This window comes from Balaenoptera borealis, assembly GCF_965194805.1.
Source record: "Balaenoptera borealis genome assembly, chromosome: 3".
In the NCBI taxonomy this organism is placed as follows: domain Eukaryota; kingdom Metazoa; phylum Chordata; class Mammalia; order Artiodactyla; family Balaenopteridae; genus Balaenoptera; species Balaenoptera borealis.
In genome coordinates this window covers 105605876-105629717 of record NC_138866.1, presented here as the reverse complement: position 1 = coordinate 105629717, position 23842 = coordinate 105605876, and the positions used below count along the sequence as shown (strand labels likewise).

General features: G+C 34.9%; 1 protein-coding gene across 7 annotated transcripts in view; it reads right to left on the bottom strand.

The window, feature by feature from the left end:
* Positions 1-23842, bottom strand: part of TCF12 (transcription factor 12) — a 371281-nt gene that overhangs the window by 176458 nt on the left and 170981 nt on the right. For all 7 annotated transcript variants that reach the window (XM_082388101.1, XM_082388103.1, XM_082388100.1 and 4 more), the window contains one exon: positions 11503-11605. In XM_082388101.1, the coding sequence (XP_082244227.1) occupies positions 11503-11605 (103 nt within the window). The remainder of the gene's footprint in view (positions 1-11502; positions 11606-23842) is intronic.

Genomic DNA, 23842 nt, shown 5'->3' with positions numbered 1-23842 from the left:
CAGAACTCCCTCTAAGGAGTTGTTTGTCTAAAATACCTAACCCCAGGGATCACCAGAATAGCCTCACCTAGATTCTCAAACTCTTCCAGGGGAGCCAGCTTCCTGTGACTAGTGAAAAACTGAAAACTACAGAAGAGTTTCCTAAGTGGGATTAGCATTTTAGAGGAGAGGAGGGAGTTTTTCACATCTAAGTGAGATTATAAATGGCAGTCAACTTTATCCTCAAATCTCATTTCTCAGTCAAGTAAAAGGGAGGACAGGCCCAGTCAAAATCTGTTGTTGCATCTTTCTACTTTGCCTCCCAGGGAAAGAAAGGTGTCAAGGATCAGCTCTAGGCGAAATTTATCACTAAAAAATTAACTTTAGGACCTTCTAATATTTTTCTCTGACATGCTTACTACTACCTTTTCCTCACCCCAAGCCCTCTTGCTAATACTTTTCTATGTAAATACTCAATTCTGAAATACAGATTATCTTGCTTTCTAAATATTCCCAAGTTGTTTTTGTCCTCAAGAACACACAGAAGTCTTCTGGCCTTTGATGTTTCCCACTCCCTATTGCCCAAAGGTACAATAATGCTGTGCACACAAAGTGAAGGACAAATGTTGATGAAAAGATTCTTCTTCTTACTTGCTAATATCACCTATTACAGTTGTACAGTTTCCTAAAAAGAAAAGTTCAAGAGACATTCCAGCCTTAGAAATACATGGATTTTCAGTGATTTAATAGGCCACAAGGGTGACATTTTGGTCTAAATTTCCATTATAAATGTTTCTAGAAAAATAATCTCTGCACATCCTTGACCGTTCTCTTCCTCCTGTATTTCCTAACCTACTTTCCTATAATTTTTTATTTCCTTCAATTAATTTATTTGTGTGTTCAGTCATCTATTTGTATATACTTTTTAATGAAAACTTTTCTTTTGAGGTAACTATAGATTTACATGCAGGTGTAAGAAATAACGGAGAGATCCTGAGAATTCTACATAATTTCCTTCATCTTATAATATCACAACCAGGATATAAACATTGCTACAATCCACTGATATTATTCAGATTTCCTCAGTTTTTAAAAAATCTGTGTGCACACACGTGGGGTTGGTCCTATACACTTTCATTACACGTGCAGGTTCATGTACCCACCACCATAATCACGATACAGAACAAGGATCTGTCCTGTTGTCCTTTATAACCACATCCTCCTGTCTCCTTACCCTCTGGCAACCAACAATTTGTTCTCAATTCTATAATTTTGCCATTTCAAGAGTAGTATATAAATGGAATCACACAGTATGTAATCTTTTGAGAGTGGCTTTTTTTCACTCAGCCTAATTTACTCAACATCAATCTAAATCACTGCATTGAATATAGTTCATTCTTTTTTATTGCTGAATAGTATTCCATGGTATGAATATACCACAGTTGCACCATTTACCCAGTGAGAGACATTTGGATTGTTTCCAGTATGGGCTATTATGAATAAAGGTGCTATGAACATTCGTGTTCAAGTTTTTGTGTAAACGTAAGTTTTCATTTCTCTGGGATAAATGAGTACAACTGCTGAGTTGTATGGTAACTGCATTTTAGTTATATAATGAACTGCCAAAGTGTCTTCTAGAATGGCTATACCATTTTACATTCCCAATGTGTATTTTCCTTTACATCCTTAGGTTAAATTCCTCACTGGCAGAGCTACATAAAGCCACAATGTATTTTTTTAATGGGTGTCATCTTCATAAGTATATTTGGGGCACTGCTTTCCTTCTAAGTGATCATCGTAAATTGGAAAGTTAAAAGCACATTCTATGAAGAAAAGAGTTGGGAAGTTCAGATGTACTGCAATGTCCTAAAACTGTTCAGTGCAGCAAGTTTGACCAAAGGAATCAGGGACAGATTTTTTTTAAAGATATAAACAGATACAGAGGGTACATATAACAACATGCAAATTATGAGTGCATATATACGTATATCCCTCCAATATCCCTAGGGAAAAGTAAATTACAAACAGACACCTGCTACTATGCCAGTACTTGAAGATGTTTTCTAGTAACTTTGTAAAACACCTAAAGATAATACTTACAAACTTTTTTTAGAAGACACATGTTTGAAATCTTACTGTAAAATGAATTAAAACAAAAGCTTATATTTAATGTGCTATCTTGTCTAAACATACAGGTGTGTACGACTGCACGCGCGCACACACTCACACACCAGGAGTAAAACTGCTTTGCACTTAATGCTGTCACTAAAGGACTGCATAATTTAATTTCCTTGAAACAATTAGCCTGTATGAAAGGAAAATAAAAAGGAGATGGGAATTCTTTGGTGCAAGCATATTTCATTTCATGTAAACCTAAGAAGATATTTATAAAAATTATCACATAAATATAGCACTACATTTTCTTAAATCTTCCAGGTAAAAGAGAGCCTTAAATTGAAGATGAATAGCATATCAACTCAGAAATCTTCTCAAACACAAATCATTAAGCCCTGTACATGAAAAAATTTAATTATATATTCTGTAAACTGTAACAAAAATCCATAATTCACATTTATCTTACCAAAAATGTTTAGATACAAGCTAGAAAATGTTGTAATATTTTTATTGCACACATTTTTGGGGATATCCCCTACTTGGGAGTGCAGACTCTCACTAAAGCAACAGTACTTTTCTGATGATTGTGCCATTCTCACATTATCCTCTCATCACAGGTTCTCTCTATACACTCTTCTCCACAGTTATTCTCTGAAGATTTCTCTCTGAAAAGCAGCCCCACTGCCACATCGCCACCAAACTGCCTAATTTTCACCTTTTCCTCTCCTAATGTGGTAGGTTCAATTCACTACAGTTACGGTTTTACATTACTATTTTGCAAAGTAGATTTTTTTAAAATTCCAGATTATAGAAAACTAAGGGAATAACAGGATTTCAGATGAAGGAAATCTGACATTTGCCTAAAAAAGCAACTATCAGTATCACACTTGAAGACAAAACAACAGGAAAACAACTCACCTAGTAAGTAACTTACCATTCTGTATAGAGGCAATGAAGCCCTGGAAATTTTAGAAATAATTCACCACCACCACAACCACCAATCACCACGTCTGGATATTAAAAAAAACAGAAACACAAAACAACCCTGGTACATTCCACAGAATTTCACATATATGATTTATTACCTAATCAAAAAATTGATGTTGCTACCATTTAAAGTTTTTTTTATTGTAAATTATCTAGAACAAGATTGGCCAACTACAGCCCGTAGAGCAAATCCAGGCCACCAACTGTTATTTTTATAGCCCATGAGCTAAGAATAGTTTTTCACATTTTTAAATGGTTATATAAGTACCTACACATACTATCACTGATTTTGCCTTCTGGGCTGCAAACTCTAAACTATTTACTATCCGGCTTTTTGCAAAAAGGTTTGCTAACCCCTGATCTCAGGAATCAGTATAGAAAAATATGTAATAGAAATTAATAAAATTTATAACTATAAATAAAATGAATTGATTTAATTTTCAACAAGTTGAAGTGGCCTTGAACTCTACTCTCATTTAATTGTGACTCCCTAGAAATTTCATACAATCTGAGGAGTCTGACAACCCCCCAGAGGCATTCTCAAAGTGAAAAACAAGTAAGTAATTTAAGAATGACTGTTACATACTTCACCACACTACACCATGCATATGCCAATAGCCAAAAAATATTTTTCAAGAGGACAGTATTACATAAAAACATAGCCATACATATGAGAAAGCCCCACAATACAGGTAGAACAGCAAATTCTACTATTCTTAAAAACCTAAAATTCCAAATAACAACACCAAAACAAACCCAACCTGGAAGTCATAGAAAATGTGAGCTATGAAAAACAAAGGCTGAATTTTGTAAGAAAAAAAGGAATAAGCTGAGATGTGAAGGTGATTATAAAAATAGTGGATTGACACTCAAATTAAGCAACAGTTTTTACTTAAAATGTGAGGCTTATTAAATAACAGCCACATAGTACAAAGACTATACAACTGAAGGGTAACTACCATGAATAACCTTCAAACAATAACATTTCTATAATTTAAACCAAAGCAATTCAAGATATGCTTTCAAATTCTTAAAAAATTCACTTTTATTTTGTGGCTAATTAAAGCTTGCATAAACATGTGACCACTAACCAACCTAGTACTGAGTCTTCACTTTAAAAGAGGTTCCAGAGTTTTCAAGGTAAAAGGAGTACCAGTCAGACCTCTCCCTACTCCCAGTCCTTATGACAATCGTGTATTTTTCAACACTCCCAATTGAGAATCACTGAGCTAGATGACCTCTAAGATCCATTCCAGTGCAAATATTCTATGAGAATTTTAGTTAATACTTAAATAGCATTTATTTTTAACAAAATGCTCAGAAAACCTATAGTAAATGATAAAGACATTATTATAACCATAAGCAGTGAATCTGAAATATTACCACATCAAAGACATAGTCTGATAATACTGCTCTAGGACTTTTCCTAATCAAAATAATGTCCCAAATTCTCAACTGTGTGCCATGGTGTGGTTCTGAGATTATACACATCAAGGAAAACTGTCAGGTTTACAGAAATTTCTTAATGAAAAAAATCATTCTTTTGTTCTCTAGTAACCAAGCAGCCACAGCCCCTGTCATGCACCCCACTATAAGGAGAACTCAGAATATCCTCAGAGTTCACGTTCACTTGGTGAGAATCAGACACAAACAATGGGAAGATTCAAGGAAGAACCATGTATCAGATTTGTGTCGCTGACCCACTATAAAACTCTGCAGATCAGTAAAGATTACTGTTGACCATAGAGCATAAACACATGAATGATGATGAACAAATGGATTGGGTAAATAAATACAAATAAAGGTGATCCTCCTTACATAACTCCCTGGAGATACCACTTTGCAAGACTGCAGAGTTAAGCCAATGTTGTGGCCTGATGAAAATATTCACTAATGACCAGATAACTTAGAAAAAAATACCAGTGAAATATCACTCACAGATAGTGTGCCTATCTCAGGCCTGAGTCAATGGCATTGTTGGTCAATCTTTTGCTAAACAACCCATAATACAAAGCAAATACAAAAGAAATTCACTGAGAGTTGAATATCATGCAAGAGACTAAAAATTTCACCAAGTCCTTTAAAATTACGTTAAAGAATCATTTAATCAAACACAAAAGCCATTGACAGATTAGGACCTAACTGAATTAGAGTCAGTTAATAACGGAAGAGAAAATCAACAAGGTTCAAATGTGAAGTAAAAGACATTTCTATAATGCCATACAATTTTCTGAAGAAAAAAATACACCAAAAAATTCAACAATTAATTATTTCTTTGTTCATTTAAAATCTAGTAGATTTTATGGTTTGTTTTGTTAATATTACTTTCTAATTTTAGCTTTAGTTTTCAAAATAAAGCCCCAAACATTTTTTTCCCTCTGTCTTCCAAAATCTTGACATCTCTTTGAAGCAATTATTTAATTCTCTTAAATAATTCACGCCAGGACTAATTATTCTTAGATAAAAGGGACCTGAGTCTATACAGGAGTACCCCTGAAACTTTGGAACCTCTTTTAAAGTGAGGTACTAGTTTGGTCTCTCCCAGACTGGGTAGAAAAGAAACCATTAGCTCATCTCTGGCTTACGGGATAGGTTTCAGAAAGAACGGCTATCAAGTCATTTTAACTATGAAAAGAGGCTGCTTTTCAGGCTGAGGAGGCAGGGTAGGGATGTGGAAAGAAATGATGTTGTCAGGAACAGAGTATTACAAATAAAATGCATATATGCATTGAAAGAAAACATCCCAAACCACTAAGGAATAAGGTAACCTGTAATATGGTAGCCAGAAAGGACAATGTAAAACAATTTGGAAAGATTGGAGGTAGGACCTAGAAGTAGATACCAAGAGACAAGGACACCACACTCTACCCTTTCCCACTTTTCAAATCTCCTCTCTGCCCAGTTTGCCTCTCCAGTTTTATATCATTCTCGTAACACTTTCAAAGGGAAAGAGGGGGATCAGATGACAGTGATTGAACCCTTGGATCCACCATGCCTAAAATCAATCTACTCCTAGTCATTTGGGATAAGTAAGTCAATAAATACCACTTTTTGTTGAACACAGTTTAAGTTAATTTCTGTTATTTATAAGATGTTTTCACACAGTTAGGGCAGAATAAAGAGATGGATGGGTACACACGAAGGAGAAAGAAAAAGGTATTCAATAATTCAGACTGGTTAATGAGAGTCTAAGCAGTAGCAAGAGGAAGAAAAAGATATAAAAGCTGTAATGTAGAAAAAGGAGCAAATGAACAAATAGTTGAACATGAGAGGTTAAAAAAAAAAAAAAAAGGCAGTGCAGTTGAAGCGGGCTGTGAGCTAAGTTAGAATCAAGAGGGTTAGATCCCTGTTTCCTAATTAACTACTCATTTCATTTTTCTTTGTTTTGGTTTCTTCAATAACTAAGTCTGGTTCACTCAAGTTTTTCCCAGTCGCAACATCTTGTGTTTGTAAGCATCCAAAGATCAGAGAACGTAGATCAATGAATAATAACTCATCCTTCATTGAGACTTGGGGTTAATAAAACACTGGACAAAGTATGAAGGCCTAATCCTTATGAAATACTGTCAAACCAGACAGTAAGCTATACTGTTTCCCCTAAGCACAATTATAATCATTTTCATTATCTCATCTATCGAAAGAATTTCTGTATGTCAAAGTTAGAGATCTTTTTGAAGGCAGAGTTCTATTACGTTTTGATATTCTGAAAATGGTGATTCTTCATTTTTTTGTAACTCAAGGAGATTTCTGGAGTAATCATAAAGTATAGTGTAGGCAGAATCAAGTACACAAAAGAGTTTTCTTTGAAATTTGGTTGTTTGAAATACTGAATATATAGGAAAAAAGTGTACTTGGGTTTAAATTCCCAGACAAGCCCACAGAAACTTACTTAATCCACAATGAAATGAAAATAAAATGCAGTAGCTGCTAACAGAGGGGGCCCTTTAAACTCGGTCAGGTAAAGAAGGGCAGGGCTGAGCAAATAGACTCCAACAACAATGGAAGGACAGTTGGTTTGTTTATAAGTCAAATAGTTACAAAACAGAGGTTTAACAATGCAACAACCGGACCCAACCTGTTAAATTAGCTAAGATGCCTAAAATGACTTATAAAAGTATATCCAGCAGTATTATTAACCCTGTGCCAATTTACATTTCAAAGAACTCTCATATTTTATCTTTTATTTTTCCCTTAACACAACCTACAAACATGTCCCAGTGTGTGCTCCATGGAAAACTAGTTTCCCATAAGCTAATGATGCTTTTTTACAAAAAGGCTTCTGTGCATCATCTGATTCTGGAATGTGATGGGCTAAACATAATTAAATAAGCTCCCTGCCTTTTTTTCCCAAAGTACAATCCCTTTAATACCCCAAAGTACAATCTCAATCTCTAAGCGGGGGCATGTGATATATAATGCTTTCCAAAGTTATGTCCCTATGGAACTTTTTTTCATAGTCATCTCTCAAAAGCAGTGTCTCCATACGTATAGTTTCGGAAAATGCTGAGCTAGTGCAACCCTGAAGGCGTCGTGTAGAAAGAACCAGTACCTTACATGCCTAACGTGCCTAGTGGAAGAACACTGGGAGTCAGAATACATGGGCTCTACGTTCAGTTTTGCTGCTTACTGACTCTATGACCTCAAGAAAAAACACAATTTTTTTGTACCTTAGCTTTATCATTTGCAAAATACCAATTACAACTCTAGTTGCAGCCTTTTCCAGGGCTGAATAAAAGATATTACATGAGATTACAGAATTATAAAATTCTAGAGTTACAGAAGGCCTTTGAGACGATCCAGCAATACCTTATCTGAAAAGTGAAGGTTATTTTTCAGGATCTGGATTAAAATCCAGACCTCTTAACTCTCAGCCCTGTATTTTTTCCTATACCACCACATGTTGCTTCCAGTTTTTAAAAGATACAATACTAGCAAAACATCTCTAGAGGCAACACAGGTCTCAGAAAGGAACACAAATGAAGGTCTCAGAAAAAAGGAAAATTGAAGGTACTATCTTAAGTTTCCCATTGACAATACATGCACACACCACCTAAAATAAGTAAAGCTTTGATAGACATGGAGGAGTAGATAGAGTAGTTTATTCCACAAAAACTTGGGAATCAAAGGGAGGCAATTCTATAAAATAATTTGTCTCTATGTCCAATTAATAAACTACTCCTACCATCACCAAAAATACATCTAATCAACAACAGGTAAAGGGAAGCAAATATTACTGAAATTAATGAAGGGCCCAAGGGTGGAGAAATGGACCAAAGCTGGAAGAGGACAGAAATAAATAAGACTCTTTGGTGATACTACTGCAATTCACTGCTATTGTCAAAGCTTTGCAGTTTTACTATAATAGAGTACAGAACTGTTTGATGCTAATTACTTAGTGATGTGCCAAAAGGATGCACTTATTTCACTTGAAACGTAAGAAAAACCCCCTTTTCCATATTGATAAATCAACAGGATAATTCTGGAATTCATTAAAAAGAAACACTGTTTCAACATAAAGAGTTTTACTTCCCATGTAAAACACTTCAAAATATCTAAATGAATATAGAAGTGCATGTTTCTGTGGCAAACTGTTCATTACTGAATCATTATCAACCCTCGTTAGATAAAATTTCTCATTTTTGCAATGTACAAAATCATTAAAGTATTTGAGAGCTCCATCATGAAAGACAGTAGCACTTTACAATCCACTATTTCTTCAGGCAAATGTGCTTATCGCTGAACACAATACGAAAAATAACAACATTCCCTAGACATACGATTCCACCCCCCCTTAGATGGTGTTTTTATATGTTGACAGCAATGGTGAAACATGTTATGGCTTTCCAGTTAGCTTTAACTGTTTCTGAGCACTCATCATTCACAGAATCACTCTGAAGTTTTTACCTATTATGACAACCAGGTATCAATAGTTCCAAATGCTGCTAATACTGCCATGCACATCTCAGTCCTGCTTTAACAATGCAGGTTTTTAGCCTGAAAACTCCCCTAAATTATCAAATGGCTAACAAAGTGAATCTATCCACTGTAACTCTACTGAGTGCTATAAACCCATATTTGGGGGTATCTAACAGTTCAATTACGTCAAGTCACATCAAGTGGGACTGCCTGTTGCTGTATGGAGGTGCTCCACAATTTAAAGGACATTCATTTCCAAAAGCTAGCTATTGTCATGCAGATTGCTTAGACTCAACTGTTAGATATCTCATTTGATCATTTGTACTGAAAATAAAAGGAAGGAAGTGTAGTAAATCAGATATTCCCAAGACCAGTGAAATCCTTTTGAACAATATCTGCGTAATCTTCTTCAGGGTCATTTTCCCCTTTCTTATAGGTAAATTAACATTTTTAAGAGTAGGTAGTTAAAACGTACAATGAAAATGTATAGCTGCACCTGGTTAACTGCACAATGTAGTTCAGATGAATGCAGATTTTTCTCATTTGTACTGTGAAGGGATCAATCTGTTTATAAATCTGAGTTTTTTTATTTCAAGACTTATTTTAGATGCTGATTTTATACATAGGGTATGGATGACTATTGAAAGTATTCTAATAATTATCTGTAAACTGAAGAAACTAACAAGCACATGTTCATAATTGCTCCAACTAAGAAAATGTTACCTCAAACTGAATTACAGAAGTATTTTTAGTCAACAGCTACTCAGAGCAAGTGACTGACATGCATACTTCTTAGAATTCATTTATTTCCCACACTTACCCCACAATTTTAACAGTCACCTTGGCTCAAAGCTGCACAAATGATGCAATTCTACTGAACTTAAGAGTCATCTCTGTAAGCTAATAAAGGTAAGAACATAAATATAAAAAAGGGCAATTTCTGATTTTTCACAATTCAGTTTTATCCTTAATTAAGAAAGCTTAGTTCAATCTGAAATTACAAAAACATTGACTATAGTTTGCTCTACCATATTTACCATAAATTAAATGCTACTTGGGGAAAAGTTATACTACAAAAGGAAACTATCTGGAGTGTCACATCTACTTTACTTTGATAGTAAGCTCGATAGAAAATTTAGAAGATAGATTAGAAAGTTTTCCCTGGCCAAATGCAAGGATAATTATTTTGTTCTATATTTAATTCTGATTTTTACCTGGAATGATAATAAATTTAATACCAGGATTTTCGTTTTCATTTATGTTGAAACAAATTGTCATTTTAAACACAAGTTTTGTCACTGATTTTTACTCTTGTGTCATACTCAATGATTCTGGCTTCAAAGTGGTAATTGCCTTAGGCAAAATCCACACTGAAATATCAGAATCTGTCTCCTCAATACTTTATGGAGGGTAAGGGAAATAAACAAAGACTGTGCTAAACAAAACCATTTATAAAGAAACTGCAGACCACCAGGATTTTGGATTTGGGTAATCCACTTAGATTAGCATGGCTGTCTCTTAAAAGGACAATTCTAAGATCACAATATAGGTCATGTCCTTAAGAAGTAAAGTAATGAAATCAATGTCAATTACACAAACCTTCCATACTAACATGACGCCACTGACAACCAGTAAGACAGATTAAATAAAGCTTTTGTAATGTGCTCAGCCCCAGCATAAACAAGAAGGAAAAATAATGTCATAAAACAGATTCTTTTGAATCAGGTTCTGCAAAAAGGTAAAATTCTCGCTTAATAAAAGAGTGGCATCCAAACTGGGGGGAAAAAATTGGGGGCTTATCATTTCAGATTGAATAGCTATAAACTTTGATATGAGAAAGCGAGAGGGCAGTGGGAGAGAGGAAGGGAGGTCTGGTTTGCAGGAAGTAGGGGGAGATATAGAGAATGGCTAACCTTAAAGGTTTTGCCAAAAATAATAATCAGGTTTAGGTGGTAGGTAATGTCGTTCAAAGTACAACTTTACTACAGCAGAAGAAAAAATTTTAAATCCCCAATAAGAACCCAAGTGCTTAAAACAAATGTTGCAATACTTAAATATACTATTATGTTTTGATCAAACAGTGTCAAAAGAAATACTGCCCAAAATGAGTAAAATTTGCCTAAAATCACTGCTGTCATATTTTTAATTACCACGTATATACAACTGTTAAGACAAATAGTAAATTACAAACAAATGTCTCTGAAATGCTTCTCTGCCCAGAGAGCAGAAAACATAATGCTTGATGTCACAGACACTGCCAAAACTAACAGTTAAAACACTGCTGCTTCCTTTTCTGATAGCAACGACAATAATGCTCTCATAGAAGGAACCACATTTCTGAATGCTTGCCCCTCAAACTTAGCTGAACAAAGAAAGCCCAGATGCCCCTAGAAACTTAGGAACTTTCTTCTACATACTTAGGTGTCCATCCTGGACAAGGAGATAAAAAATGTCTCTGACCAAAGAGGCTCTGTGAAGACTACTTGCAGAGAATTACCAACTTACCCATTAGATTTGAGTTCATGAAAGGTGTTGGGGACAAGCCTTCATGGGCCCCTAATCGACTGTCATTCAAGTGATCACTGTAATGAGGGCTGTCTGTAAAACCCTAGAGAAAAAAAAAAAAAAGACCAGAGTATTAAAGAGATTATTTGGCAGTCGTGCTAATTGAGCATAATGACACTCATCTAATTAATATACAGACTTACAAATGGTCATTCCTAACCAAGTTTCTGGTTCATTACTTGAAAAACTAAACAGAAGTGCTGCTTTTATTCCTTTTAAGATATTAAAGTCAAAAAGTTTCTTTATAGATTTAAAAAAAAATTAGCCCTACAATCTCTTTACAGCCAAAAGTAAAGTTCTAAAAGAATAAACTAAGAAAATATATTTCTGAGTTACAATAAATTAGGAAAATGTTTATCTGTATCCTCCTTTCTCTGCCGCCATACCCTATCAATAAAGGGTTGGGCAATTACAAGATTTATTTAAAATATTTTTAAAAGTCGACAATCAATATACTAGAAATGAATCCTTTCCTAAATGGCAAACAAATATTTAGCAAAAGAAGATCTGCTTATACTCCTTTTAATACTAGTATAACAAGATATACTCCTATAGAAACTGAGCCATGTAAAAAAGAAAACACAAAGATAGTTAATTTAAATTCTTAAGAATCTAAAAAATGAAATTGCAAACACCATGAAAACAATAAAGCTAACGTTATTATTTCACAATAGCTGTTATTAAATTTATCCCTATAACTTAACACAGGTTTTTTAAAAGCGAAGGAGCCTAAAAGACATGAAAGTTCACAAATACAATAAGTGTTACAAAAGCTCAGTGGATTAAAAGCTGTTCTGGTTCTCAGACTCTTATACATGCTAAATACAGCATCACCTACAAAATCATATAGTTTCTAAACAAGGCTTTGAACCCTAGTTAATTAAAACTGAGGTGGTACCCACCCTTTTGCCAACTTAAAACGATTTTAGTAAAGATCAGAAAATCTTACAAGAGGCCCAAACAAGAACAAAAACTGACTGTCTTGGCTTACAGAAACCACCCAGAATCCTCTGGGACTATAAAATCATCAATCAGTGAACATTTATCATTACCCAGACTGCAGGCTAACATTCAAGAAGACATTAATGGGGCTGAAACAGGCCTCACTATCTTTGCAGGCATGCTGTCAGTTCAACCAAAGGGCTAGGAATTGAGGGCTAAATAACTGTCAAATCATTACAATTGCTTGGGGATGCATGTCACAACACCTTCTGCTGTTCTGTTTTAAAACTAATCTGCTGGGAGTGCTAACTCCCAAATGAATCTTTGTTTCATTTTTATCTACTTTAGAATCACTGATACACATGTGACAGACACTCAAGAAGAATCTTGGTGACACTTACAACTTGGTTATGACCACAAGGGTGTCCTCTGGTAACCACAACCATAGTCCTGTCTGTCACAGCCACACGCAGCAAGAGCTATATACAAAATAGAATGGCTCCCAGCTAAAGTCACTCCTTGGAGTTTACCTCTGTTGCTTAAAACTGAACACTCTTGAGGTGCTAAGTGACATCCTACTATCTCACATTCATCTGGGTGTTTCTCTCTGCCACTCCCTCCCACTGCCATTCTTAGGCACAGAGTCAAAACAAGACACTGAAACCTACAAAAAAACCTCACTGAAATACTGTTTATCATTATTAAACAAAAAAAAACTCACTGAAATATTGTTTATCATTATTAAACAACAGTATTACTCTTGAAAAATGCAAACAGAAATGCATTTGTAGGTCAGCCATGTTGTTCACACTTTATTTGAATGTTAAAGGATAATAAAAGATAAATTTTGCATGTTCTCAATTCTCATCCTTGAAGTGCGATAAGAACTTTTTTCTTTCATGACTATTAAAAATAAAAACATTAAAAACATTTTAAACTATTGCCTAAAGCACAAGTATATAAATAAATAATATAAATATTATATAATAATATAACAATATAAATAATAATACAAATAAATCTAAGTTTCAGGGTATCATCAAATAATTGTACACACACAGTGGATTAACTTCACATATATCACAGTAAGCATAGAGAAGATCTATCTCTAAGCCCCGATTAATATGTGCTCAGAAAACAGAACAATTATTTTTCTATCAACCATACACAAATAATAGTAAGTACTATCTCTTATCCATGTGCAACCACATACAGCAACGTATAGTATAGAATTTACTACAAGATTATTTCCTAGTCCAATAATAAAATCTGGGATTGTCATATTGTACCCACAGTGGAATCTATAAACCTGTGTCATCACATACAAGCAAGATTTGAATATGGGCCCTCAATATCTATTTACTCATAAATTATATACATATACTATTAACCAATATAACAAATTTCAGTAAGTCATAATTTCATTCATGTAAGATAAAAATTAAATAGAAATTTGAGTATTTTTTCCCAACCTCAAAGGTTCATCTAAGTGCACAAAATTCTTTTGAAAAGCCACAGCCTAAAAGATAAGAGAGGAACAGTTCTTCATCCACAGATGCAAACTGATGCTGGAGGATGGAACAATGAAACTGGACTCAAAAATGTTTGTCATAGTTTTAGGGACTTCCCTGGTGGTCCAGTGGTTAAGAATCCGCCTTCCAATGCAGGGGGCATGGGTTTGATCTCTGGTCAAGGAACTAAGATCCCACATACCGCGGGGCAACTGAGCCCTCACCGCAACTACAGAGCCCACGTGCCACAACTACTGAGGCTGTGCGCTGTGGAGCCCACGTGATACAACTAGAGAGCCCGTGCACCACAACTAGAGAGAAGCCCGTGCACCACAAGGAAGAGCCCTCATGCCACCGCGAAAGATCCTGCATGCTGCAACGAAGATCCTGCATGCTGCAACGGAGATCCTGCATGCCACAACTAAGACCCGACGCAGCCAAACAAACAAACAAAGTTTGTCATAGTTTCAGATCTAATGTGTGCCAAAAACCTCACTTAAAATCTAATATCTAAATGACAATTTAATTTGCAATTCTTAAATACTCCCACCTATGAATACATTAACACTTCATAAAAGCTTTGATATTATGAAATATGTTCTATAAAATGTATTTCATACTTTTCTCTACGTTCATTTTATGGTACAGAATTTAGAAACTTTAATCCTTGCTACAATATGACAACAGACTCTAATCAATCAAAGCTGTTACCATTTTTAAACTAATTTACACTGCACATTATCAATCCAATCTTTTGTTCTGTCGAACAAAACAAGAGCACCTAGTATTATTTACATAATAGTGCTTTCCTCTTGTCTGTCTCCTCAAAATTACAGTAACTTTTTTTGTTGCCTAATTCTTTTTTTTTTTAAATAAATTTATTTATTTTGTTTATTTATCTTTTTAGCTCTGTTGGGTCTTCGTTTCTGTGCGAGGGCTTTCTCTAGTTGCGGCGAGCGGGGGCCACTCTTCATCGCGGTGCGCGGGCCTCTCACTGTCGCGGCCTCTCTCGTTGCGGAGCATAGGCTCCAGACGCGCAGGCTCAGTAGTTGTGGCTCACGGGCCCAGTTGCTCCGCGGCATGTGGGATCTTCCCAGACCAGGGCTCGAATCCGTGTCCCCTGCATTGGCAGGCAGATTCTCAACCACTGCGCCACCAGGGAAGCCCCCTAATTCTTTAAATAGCTTTTAAAAAATTTATTTCACCCAACCAATAAATATGGCGTAATCACCAGAGAATGCTCCCAAGTTGAGAAAAGACATGTTTTTTCTAACCTATGTGGCTATTTCTTTGTTTGAAAACCACTGTCTAATTCTATTTTAAAATATTCTTTACAATTCTTTTCAATAGTTAAAAAGGGATGGGGAGAAAGGCTCTTTCAATAAAGATTTACTTTCTCAGAAACACTTTCCCTGACCCTACCAAATTGGGTGAACTCACTCTGAGCTCCCATAGCAGCAAGCATTTCCATCATGTCACTGCTCACACTTATTGAAATTACCTATTTAATTATCTATTTAAATTATACCATAATTATCTATTATAATTGCACAGTACAGTATAGTGGATAAATGTGGAATTTTTGGAGCCAGACTGGCAGGCCTAAACTCCATCTGTGCCATATACTAGCTGTGTGACTTGAGGCAAAGTAACATTTCTTGCCTCAGTTTCCTTATCTGTAAAATAGGGATAATAATAATAATACAATATTTATCTCACAGGTTGTTGTAAGAATTAAATGAGTTATTGTATGTAGTAGCAATTGGAAAAGTACCTGGCAAATAGTAAGCACACAATATATCCTAGCCATTATTACTATCATCTCAGAGACTGTTATGTCTTACAAATTCTGAAAAGTCAGGCACCATGTCTCTTTCTCACATCCTCAGAACAAATGACAGATGGATGGGAGGTTTCAGCTGCTAAATCCTTAAAATGCTGCAGGGCTTCAGATATAAAGGTTCAGTTAATATTTCCATAGAACACCCAATAACTAGCAGAAAGAAAGTTAATAAGGTGCTAGCTTATCTAACGGGACTGAACAAATAACCACAGATTTTTGGTATTCAAAGAGCCACAAGATTTCACACCAAGTATTGAAGTCCTATAGCTGCGAAGCGGTCAAAGCTAGTAGAGAGTCAGCCAATAGCCATAAGCTGCCAGAAAGCTCTGAATGAGGCCTGATATAAATGAGTGGTCACACTTAAAAGAGAAGTAAAACGAAAATAAAAATATGTAGAAATAACAAATGAAGTTTAAAAGAGAAAAAAAAAAGTGTCCTTATTGTATTTCTTTATTTACCTATGACAGATTAGCAAAATAAATGTCTAGATAAATAAAGTTATAGCTTTTAAACAAATTCTTTAAAGTGTCTCTTTCAGTTAAATACACCGATGAGGGACTTCCCTGGTGGTGCGGTGGTTAAGAATCCACCTGCCAATGCAGGGGACACGGGTTCGATACCTGGTCTGGGGAGATCCCACATGCGGCAGAGCAACTAAGTCCGTGCTCCACAACTACTGAGCCTGCGCTCTAGAGCCCGTGAGCCACAACTACTGAGCCCACGTACCACAACTACTGAAGCCCGCAGGCCTAGAGCCTGTGCTCCGCAACAAGAGAAGCCACCACAATGAAAAGCACGTGCACCGCAATGAAGAGGAGCCCTGGCTTGCCGCAACTAGAGAAAGCCTGCACAGAGCAACAAAGACCCAATGCAGCCAAAAATATAAATAAATAAATAAATAAATAAATACACCCATGAAAAAGACAAGTGAGTTGATCTAATCACAATAGTTTGTTACCTGAAAGCAGGGACTGTGTCTATATCACTCATTACTCTATCACTAGTGACAAGTATGTTAACAAGCACATAGTATGTGACTAGTAAAATCTGTTAATTTAATGAATGAATGAAAAATGAACAATGCTCTGTGTTAATGAATCAGGTCTACATCTGAAAAAGCAACTTAATAATCAATATGTTAAGGTTCTGTTATCCTTAAATAGGTCAGGTGCTAATAAATAATAAATATTCATGATAGATCTGGGTTTTGTCATGGAGATCCACAAGTTCCTAAAAGGCAACAATGTTTCACTCCTTTTTATCATTCCAAAAAAACCAGCACAGAACTCTGTATGCACCTAAGAGCTTAAGTTTTTCTTGAGAGGATGAATAACCTCTCTAGATAACTTTTTATTTATGAACGCTAAGAAGTGGTTTCGCAGAATTACTATAACCCCAGACTGAAGAGCAAGTCTTGAATTACCATGGGTGGGAGGACAGGAAGAATCAAAATCTTTCAGAGGTGGAAAGGATGCTCAGAAAATATGATGGATACGTGAAATACTGCTTAGTACAAGTGCATAAAAATACTTTTAAACATGAGATCCCAAAGGATCACCTAAAAAAGTTCACTCAGATTCAGTTCTAACTTGAGCCAACCATATTCACAAATTTATCCAAGTAACTGCTAATGTCATCTGTTAGAAGCAAACAGACTTAATTCTGGCAGACTTTTTCTATATTATAGGTCTCCATCTTCTAGAGTGTTCAATTCTATATTCTCTTTATGTTTAAATAAAAACTTACAAGCAGAGTATGTCTTTGGAATTCATCTACAATCCTCCTTACAGATTTTCAATGTTAATTTCTCCAGCAATGACCACATCAAAATCATAAATCCATTAACACATGATACATAAAAAGTAAAAACATTCTTCTACTACAAGTACAAAAGGAAGTAAAATAAATTATTTTATTTAAAAATTATTAACCCATCTATACTGTAACTATTTTCTATATAAAATTCAAGGGTAAAAATGTAAATCAATAATAATGCTGCAACTTCAGTTTGTAAGGTTATGAATAAGCAGTACCAGAAGGACTGATGTTTGGAAGAACACAGGAAAACAACACTTAATTTAAAAAAATTTTAGCCCCAAGTATTAACTGGTTCTCCCCAAAACTACAGACACTAAATTCCGACATGAAACATAATATTTTTTGATGGGTTCTAATGTATAGATTTTTGCCTTCTTCCCATTAACTGGCAAAACTTACAGAGGTTAATAAGTTCCTTCCAGTTCAGGAACTGATGATCCATTTAGAACAAGAATTTAAAATAGTGAAAAGTAAACTCAATTAGAAAATTATCTATCTTAAAAAATTATACTATGAAATACAGTGTACCATACAGAAAAATTGGAGGAAAACTTACTGTGAGTTTAGTTTACTCCTAAACAAACATACTGACTTTACACTTGGCTGCAAAAGCTTTATTAAAAGGTCATGTTAATACATAGTTTTTTTAAAAAAATTCCATGTATTTTCTAAAGGAGAAAAATAAGTCATGAGGCAAAGGATAAAAAAAGTGCGTTCTCATGTTACTTAAAAACTGCACATGATTAAAAATCTTCACTAATGCTTTTGTCTTCTAATTAGAATTCATAGGAGTGTTTACAAAACAATACTGAACATGTTTTAAATCACATTACTTAAAATCACTCACGGATTCTTTAACACATCCTTCCTTTCTAATAAATTTCTGATACTCTGTCAGTCCTTCTCAAAGTACAGTCTGTGGACTGATGTTGGACCAAGAATAGTTTGTTATCAAACAACAGAAAGGTAAACAAAGAGAACAAGCTTTGGGCAATGGTTTAAAGTAATTTGGTAGACCAATTTTGTTTGCTGTATATAATAATAAACTAGAGATTGTATTTTATAACAATTGTATTTTTTAACTACCTTAAAAATTGTACTATAAAATGTAGTGCAGCATATATAAAATGTTTAAGAAAACCTGTTAGTTTAGTTTATTCCTAAACTAACATCCTGACTACACATATAAAAGGTTTATTAAAAGATTACAAAACTAACTCAAAATGGATTAAAGACTTGAACATAAGACCTGAGACCATAAAACTCGTAGAAGAAAGCATAGGTGGTAAGCTCCTTGACATTGGTTTTGGTGATAATTTTGGGGGTTTGACACTAAAAGCAAAGGCAACAAAAGCAAAAATAAACAAGTGGTGAAACTATATCAAACTAAAAAGCTTCTGCACAAAGCAAAGGAACCCGTCAACAAAACGAAAAGGCAACCTATAAAGTGGGAGAAAATATTGGTACATCATATATCTGATAAGGGGTTAATATCATATAAGGAACTCATACAGCTAAACTGTAAAAAAAAACCCCAAAAACCACAAGCAATCTGATTAAAAAATGGGCAGAGGATCTGAAAGAATACAGATGGCCAACAGGTACATGAAAAAGTGCTCAACATCACTAATTATTGGGGAAATGCAAATCAAACCCACAATGAGGTTATCACCTCACACCTGTTACAATGGCTGAAGACAAGAAATAACAAGTGTTGGCAAGGATGTGGGGAAAAGGGAACCCTTGTGCACTGGTGATGGGACTGTAAACTGGTGCAGCCCCTATGGAAAACAGTATGGAGGTTCCTCAAAAAAATTAAAAATAAAACTAACATATGATCCTACAATTCCACTTCTGGGTATTTATCTGAAGGAAATGAAAACACTAACTTGAAAAGATACATGCACCTCCATGTTCACTGCAGCATTATATACAATAGCCAAGACATGGAAGCAACCTAAGTGTCCATGGATGGATGGATGGATGGATGCATGGATGAAGAAAATGTGGTGTGTATGTATGCATGCATATATATATACACACACACACAATGGAATACTATTCGGCCATATAAAAGGAAGGAAATCTTGCCATTTTCAACAACATGGATGGTCCTTGAGGGCATTATGCTAAGTGAAGTAGTAAGTCAGAGAAAGACAAATACCTAATGATTTCACTGATACATGGAATCTTAAAACAAACAACCGGAGCTCATAGATACAGAGAATAGATTGGTGGTTGCTAGAGGCGGGTGGGCAAAATTGGTGAAACCTGTTAGTTTAGCTTACTCCTAAACAAACATACTGACTTTACACTTGTCTGAGTGCGTCCTAGACCTAAAAAGTCAGAACACGTATTTTGAGAAGAGCTTTATGGGGTTCATTCATATTCATATTCTCTAACTAAAGTTGGAGAAGAACTAGCCTATATTATCTTGTAAGTCATGTGGCCTGGTATACAGAAAAATAATATTAGTCGCTATTATTTCTTCTTCTGCACCACAAGTACCTCATTAAGTCTTACAGAGCTCACATTTTTAAACCATAATTCCCCTATCCTGTTCACACACTATATGCAACCAGGGAAAATTAGATAAAAGAAAGATAAAATGAGGTTCTGTTGCAAAAGAACCTTAGATTTTACATATTTTAAACCTTTTATCTTCTACTACTGTATGTCAACAGATTAAGACTGAACATAAAACTGCTCAATAAATACTTTAAAATATTTGCTGATATTCGTGAAATCAATTCAAATAAATCAAACCTAGGAATAACATAAGTTTATTAAAACTCATGCATTAAGAAGCAATAAATAACTGTAAGAAGACATGATACGATACCAGCCACTGAGCAAAGCAATGTTCTTACATTCAGTACAATAGCATATTTTAAAATAATTTCTAAAATACCAGTCCTATATGTTAAACATTTATTTTATAATATTAGGTGGGAAAAATTAGAACAAAAATTAATTGGTACATAGTATAATAATATTTAACCTCTATAAAGTTTATAGGAAAAAGACTAGAAAATTGTAACAAGTTTATAACTTTTTTATCTTACTTGCCTATCATCTCCTAAAATTTCTATGAAAACCATTTATTGTTTTTCTGAAAAATACAGTTTCTCAGTTTTTTCCTTTAATATGATTGAAATAACATACTCTCATTGTAGAAAACTGGAAATGTAAAGAAACAGCATCAACTATGTAAGAAAAAAAAAGACTCCATTTTACCTCAACTGAAATGCAAACAACATTTTGACACATTTTCTTCCAATTTTTAAATGTTTCTAAAATAGTTCGAACATATAAAAATGTATGTAATAAACAGCCATGTATCCACAACTTAAGAAATAAAACATTGCCAGTATAGTTTAAAACCCTATGGAATTCTCCCAAATTCCCCTCAGAAGTAAACACTATCTTAAACTTATTCTTTTAAAAATCATTTTCATGCATTACTTAATACTTTTATTAAATATGCATATTCTCTAACTAAACAGAGCACCACTCTGCATGTTTTAAAATGTTATCTAAATAGTATACTTTTTTCTATACTCACTTAACAGTCAATATGTAAGACTGATATGTTGGAAAAGTGTTAACACTGGTAAATACATGTCACTACTGTATAATGTTCTATTTATAAAAATACCACAATTTATCTTCCCAGCCCCCTTTTGATGACATTTAGCTTTTCCACTATTACAAACAAGGCTGCTATAAACACTTTAGTAATATGTCTCTCTGTACGCATATGAGAAGTTACGCGAAACTTTTTAGGGGTTAATACCTAGGAGTAACATCACCGGCTTACAAAGCATACACAACTTTAAATTTACTAGATATTACTAAACTATTCTCTAGAATAGAAATGTATTATTGTTTAGGAAAAAAAATCTCTTACAGAATCAGAAAGTTCTCCATAGACAACCCCAAACTTCTGACAGAAAGCTTCCAAAGTCCACTTACAAGCTGTATCTAATTTGTGATGCACTTTCCAGTAGGCAAAAAGCAAAGCAATCAGCATTACATTTCCTTATTAGTTCATTAACCCTTATGTAGCTACATTCTTATCTGAAATAGTCTGACCTGGGTGCAAAGGCAATCCTTCACCATAATAAATGTTCAAGACATATTTGTTAAATGAGTTAATCTTCATTAGGCTCCTTAGTTCTATAATTAAAACTGCAGTCATTATACCAGGTGTTGATACAGCAAAATTTGACAGAAGTAAGATATTTTAGTTTGTTGCCAGTATCTTGTCTTGATGCCCAGTGTTGTATAGGCTCTTAGAGCCATGGCAACAGTGTTGGCCGATGCTGATTTTTAGAATCTGACTCACAGACACAATAATTCATAGTTCATGATTAAAACAACACTGCATATCTTAGGACCACAGGATAGGATACTTAGGACCATACTTTTGGATTCTGTAATGAGCCCTGGTGATACGTACCACGCATCACTTACACTACCTCTTCCTGCCCCTATGACTAAAGCCACTCATTTTTAAGAGTAAATCTGAATTAAAAGTATAATAGTGAAACAATGTTCTTTTGCTAACTGGTTCATATGGGTGCTGAACCACTGGCTGAGACTTATTTCCCTAAAGATGAAAACAAATAAGCCATAGTTGAAGGGTCAGCGATTCCTTCTAGGAGTAATCCAGTCTTCATTCAATTTATCTGATTTAAGGTTTTCTATGCCTGCATTAATAGCATCAGCATACATTTAATGGTACTACTTGCCAGAACTTGAGTTAAGGGCTTCACTCATTATCCTTACAACCCCATGAACTATTATTCCCATGCCATAGATAAGGAAATAGGCACAGAAATTTTACATAATTCACCTGGTATATAACAGTAAGTAGCAGGATGGGAATTTAAACCGAGGCAGTCTGACTCCATCCCATCATGCAATGCTGTCTCTCTAGAAATAATTGTTCCTCCCTGGAATTACTGTGAACTGAATGGCTCAATGATAGGCTGCAGCCACACAAAATGAAGAGTATATTTACTCAAACATAGGTGATAAAGGAATAGAGCCAGGAAAATAGAAACACAAAAAAAATTTTAAACCACCTAATTTGGCTAGTGGTGCTCAAAATAATAGGGACAGTCAAAAGAGCTTTTGAGAACTTTTTGAACCCATGGATTGTGATGGAGAAAAAGCAAACAAAATGGGAAATGGAAAATCTCCTTTGGTAAGTGGATATCAAGTACAGGCATTCATTCCTCCTGAAGAACATTCCCCTTGCCCAAGGTGGTAATAAACTGCAGCAATCTTCTGTGATGTTGACATAATTCCTACAGAGAATGCAAACAGAGGCTCCAACAAACCTAGAAGGAAATTTCTACCATTAGGACCAGTAGTTGAGTTCCCTCCTGTAAGATGGAGTTTATGATAATAACTTGGCAATTACAGTTAAGAATTATTATTCATTATAACAAAATGGGGAGAAAAATTCTAGAGAAAAACTGTGTACTCCATTCCAATAAACTAAAGGGGACATCTGAATGATCTGGTTGTTAGGCACTGAAAATTGCAAAAAAATATACATATATATTCCCACAGAGATAAAAATCTTTAGGGTAACAGCCTGAAATCCAACTTCAACCTGAGGCTCAACCAGAGAAAAACTATCAGATGAGGCATCTAGTCTTCCTTAGGGAATTTGTGATTTGTTCTGCAGCAATGAAGCTACCCAGATATAGCAACTGAATGTAAAAGGATTAGTTATACACAAACCCATCGTCCCCTTCTTCAGTTCCTAGATCTTCAAAGCCCATGGTGGTTACCTGGCTAGAGGATCACAGGTACCATATGGATATTCCAACAAAGAAAGGGCAAAAAAGAAATTTTTATTTCTACGTAATACCAAAGGATGGTAGTGCCCCTGTTTTCTGATCTATACAGTTTTTCTTGCAGTGTTCGCAGCAGCTGAAATGTCAGGACTTCCTGTGAAAAGCAGAAAGGCATCACCATCAGATATGAGAGGCAGGTGTAACTACTCTGAAAATATCTGATAAACAAAACCTAACTTTTAGAGATGACTTTTTAATGATAAATGGGCTTCTGAAAACTAAGCCTGGTCCTCTTAGCAGAGACTTCAATATCAAATGAGTAGCTTAGAGAAAGAACTCAGCAAGTTTTTCTT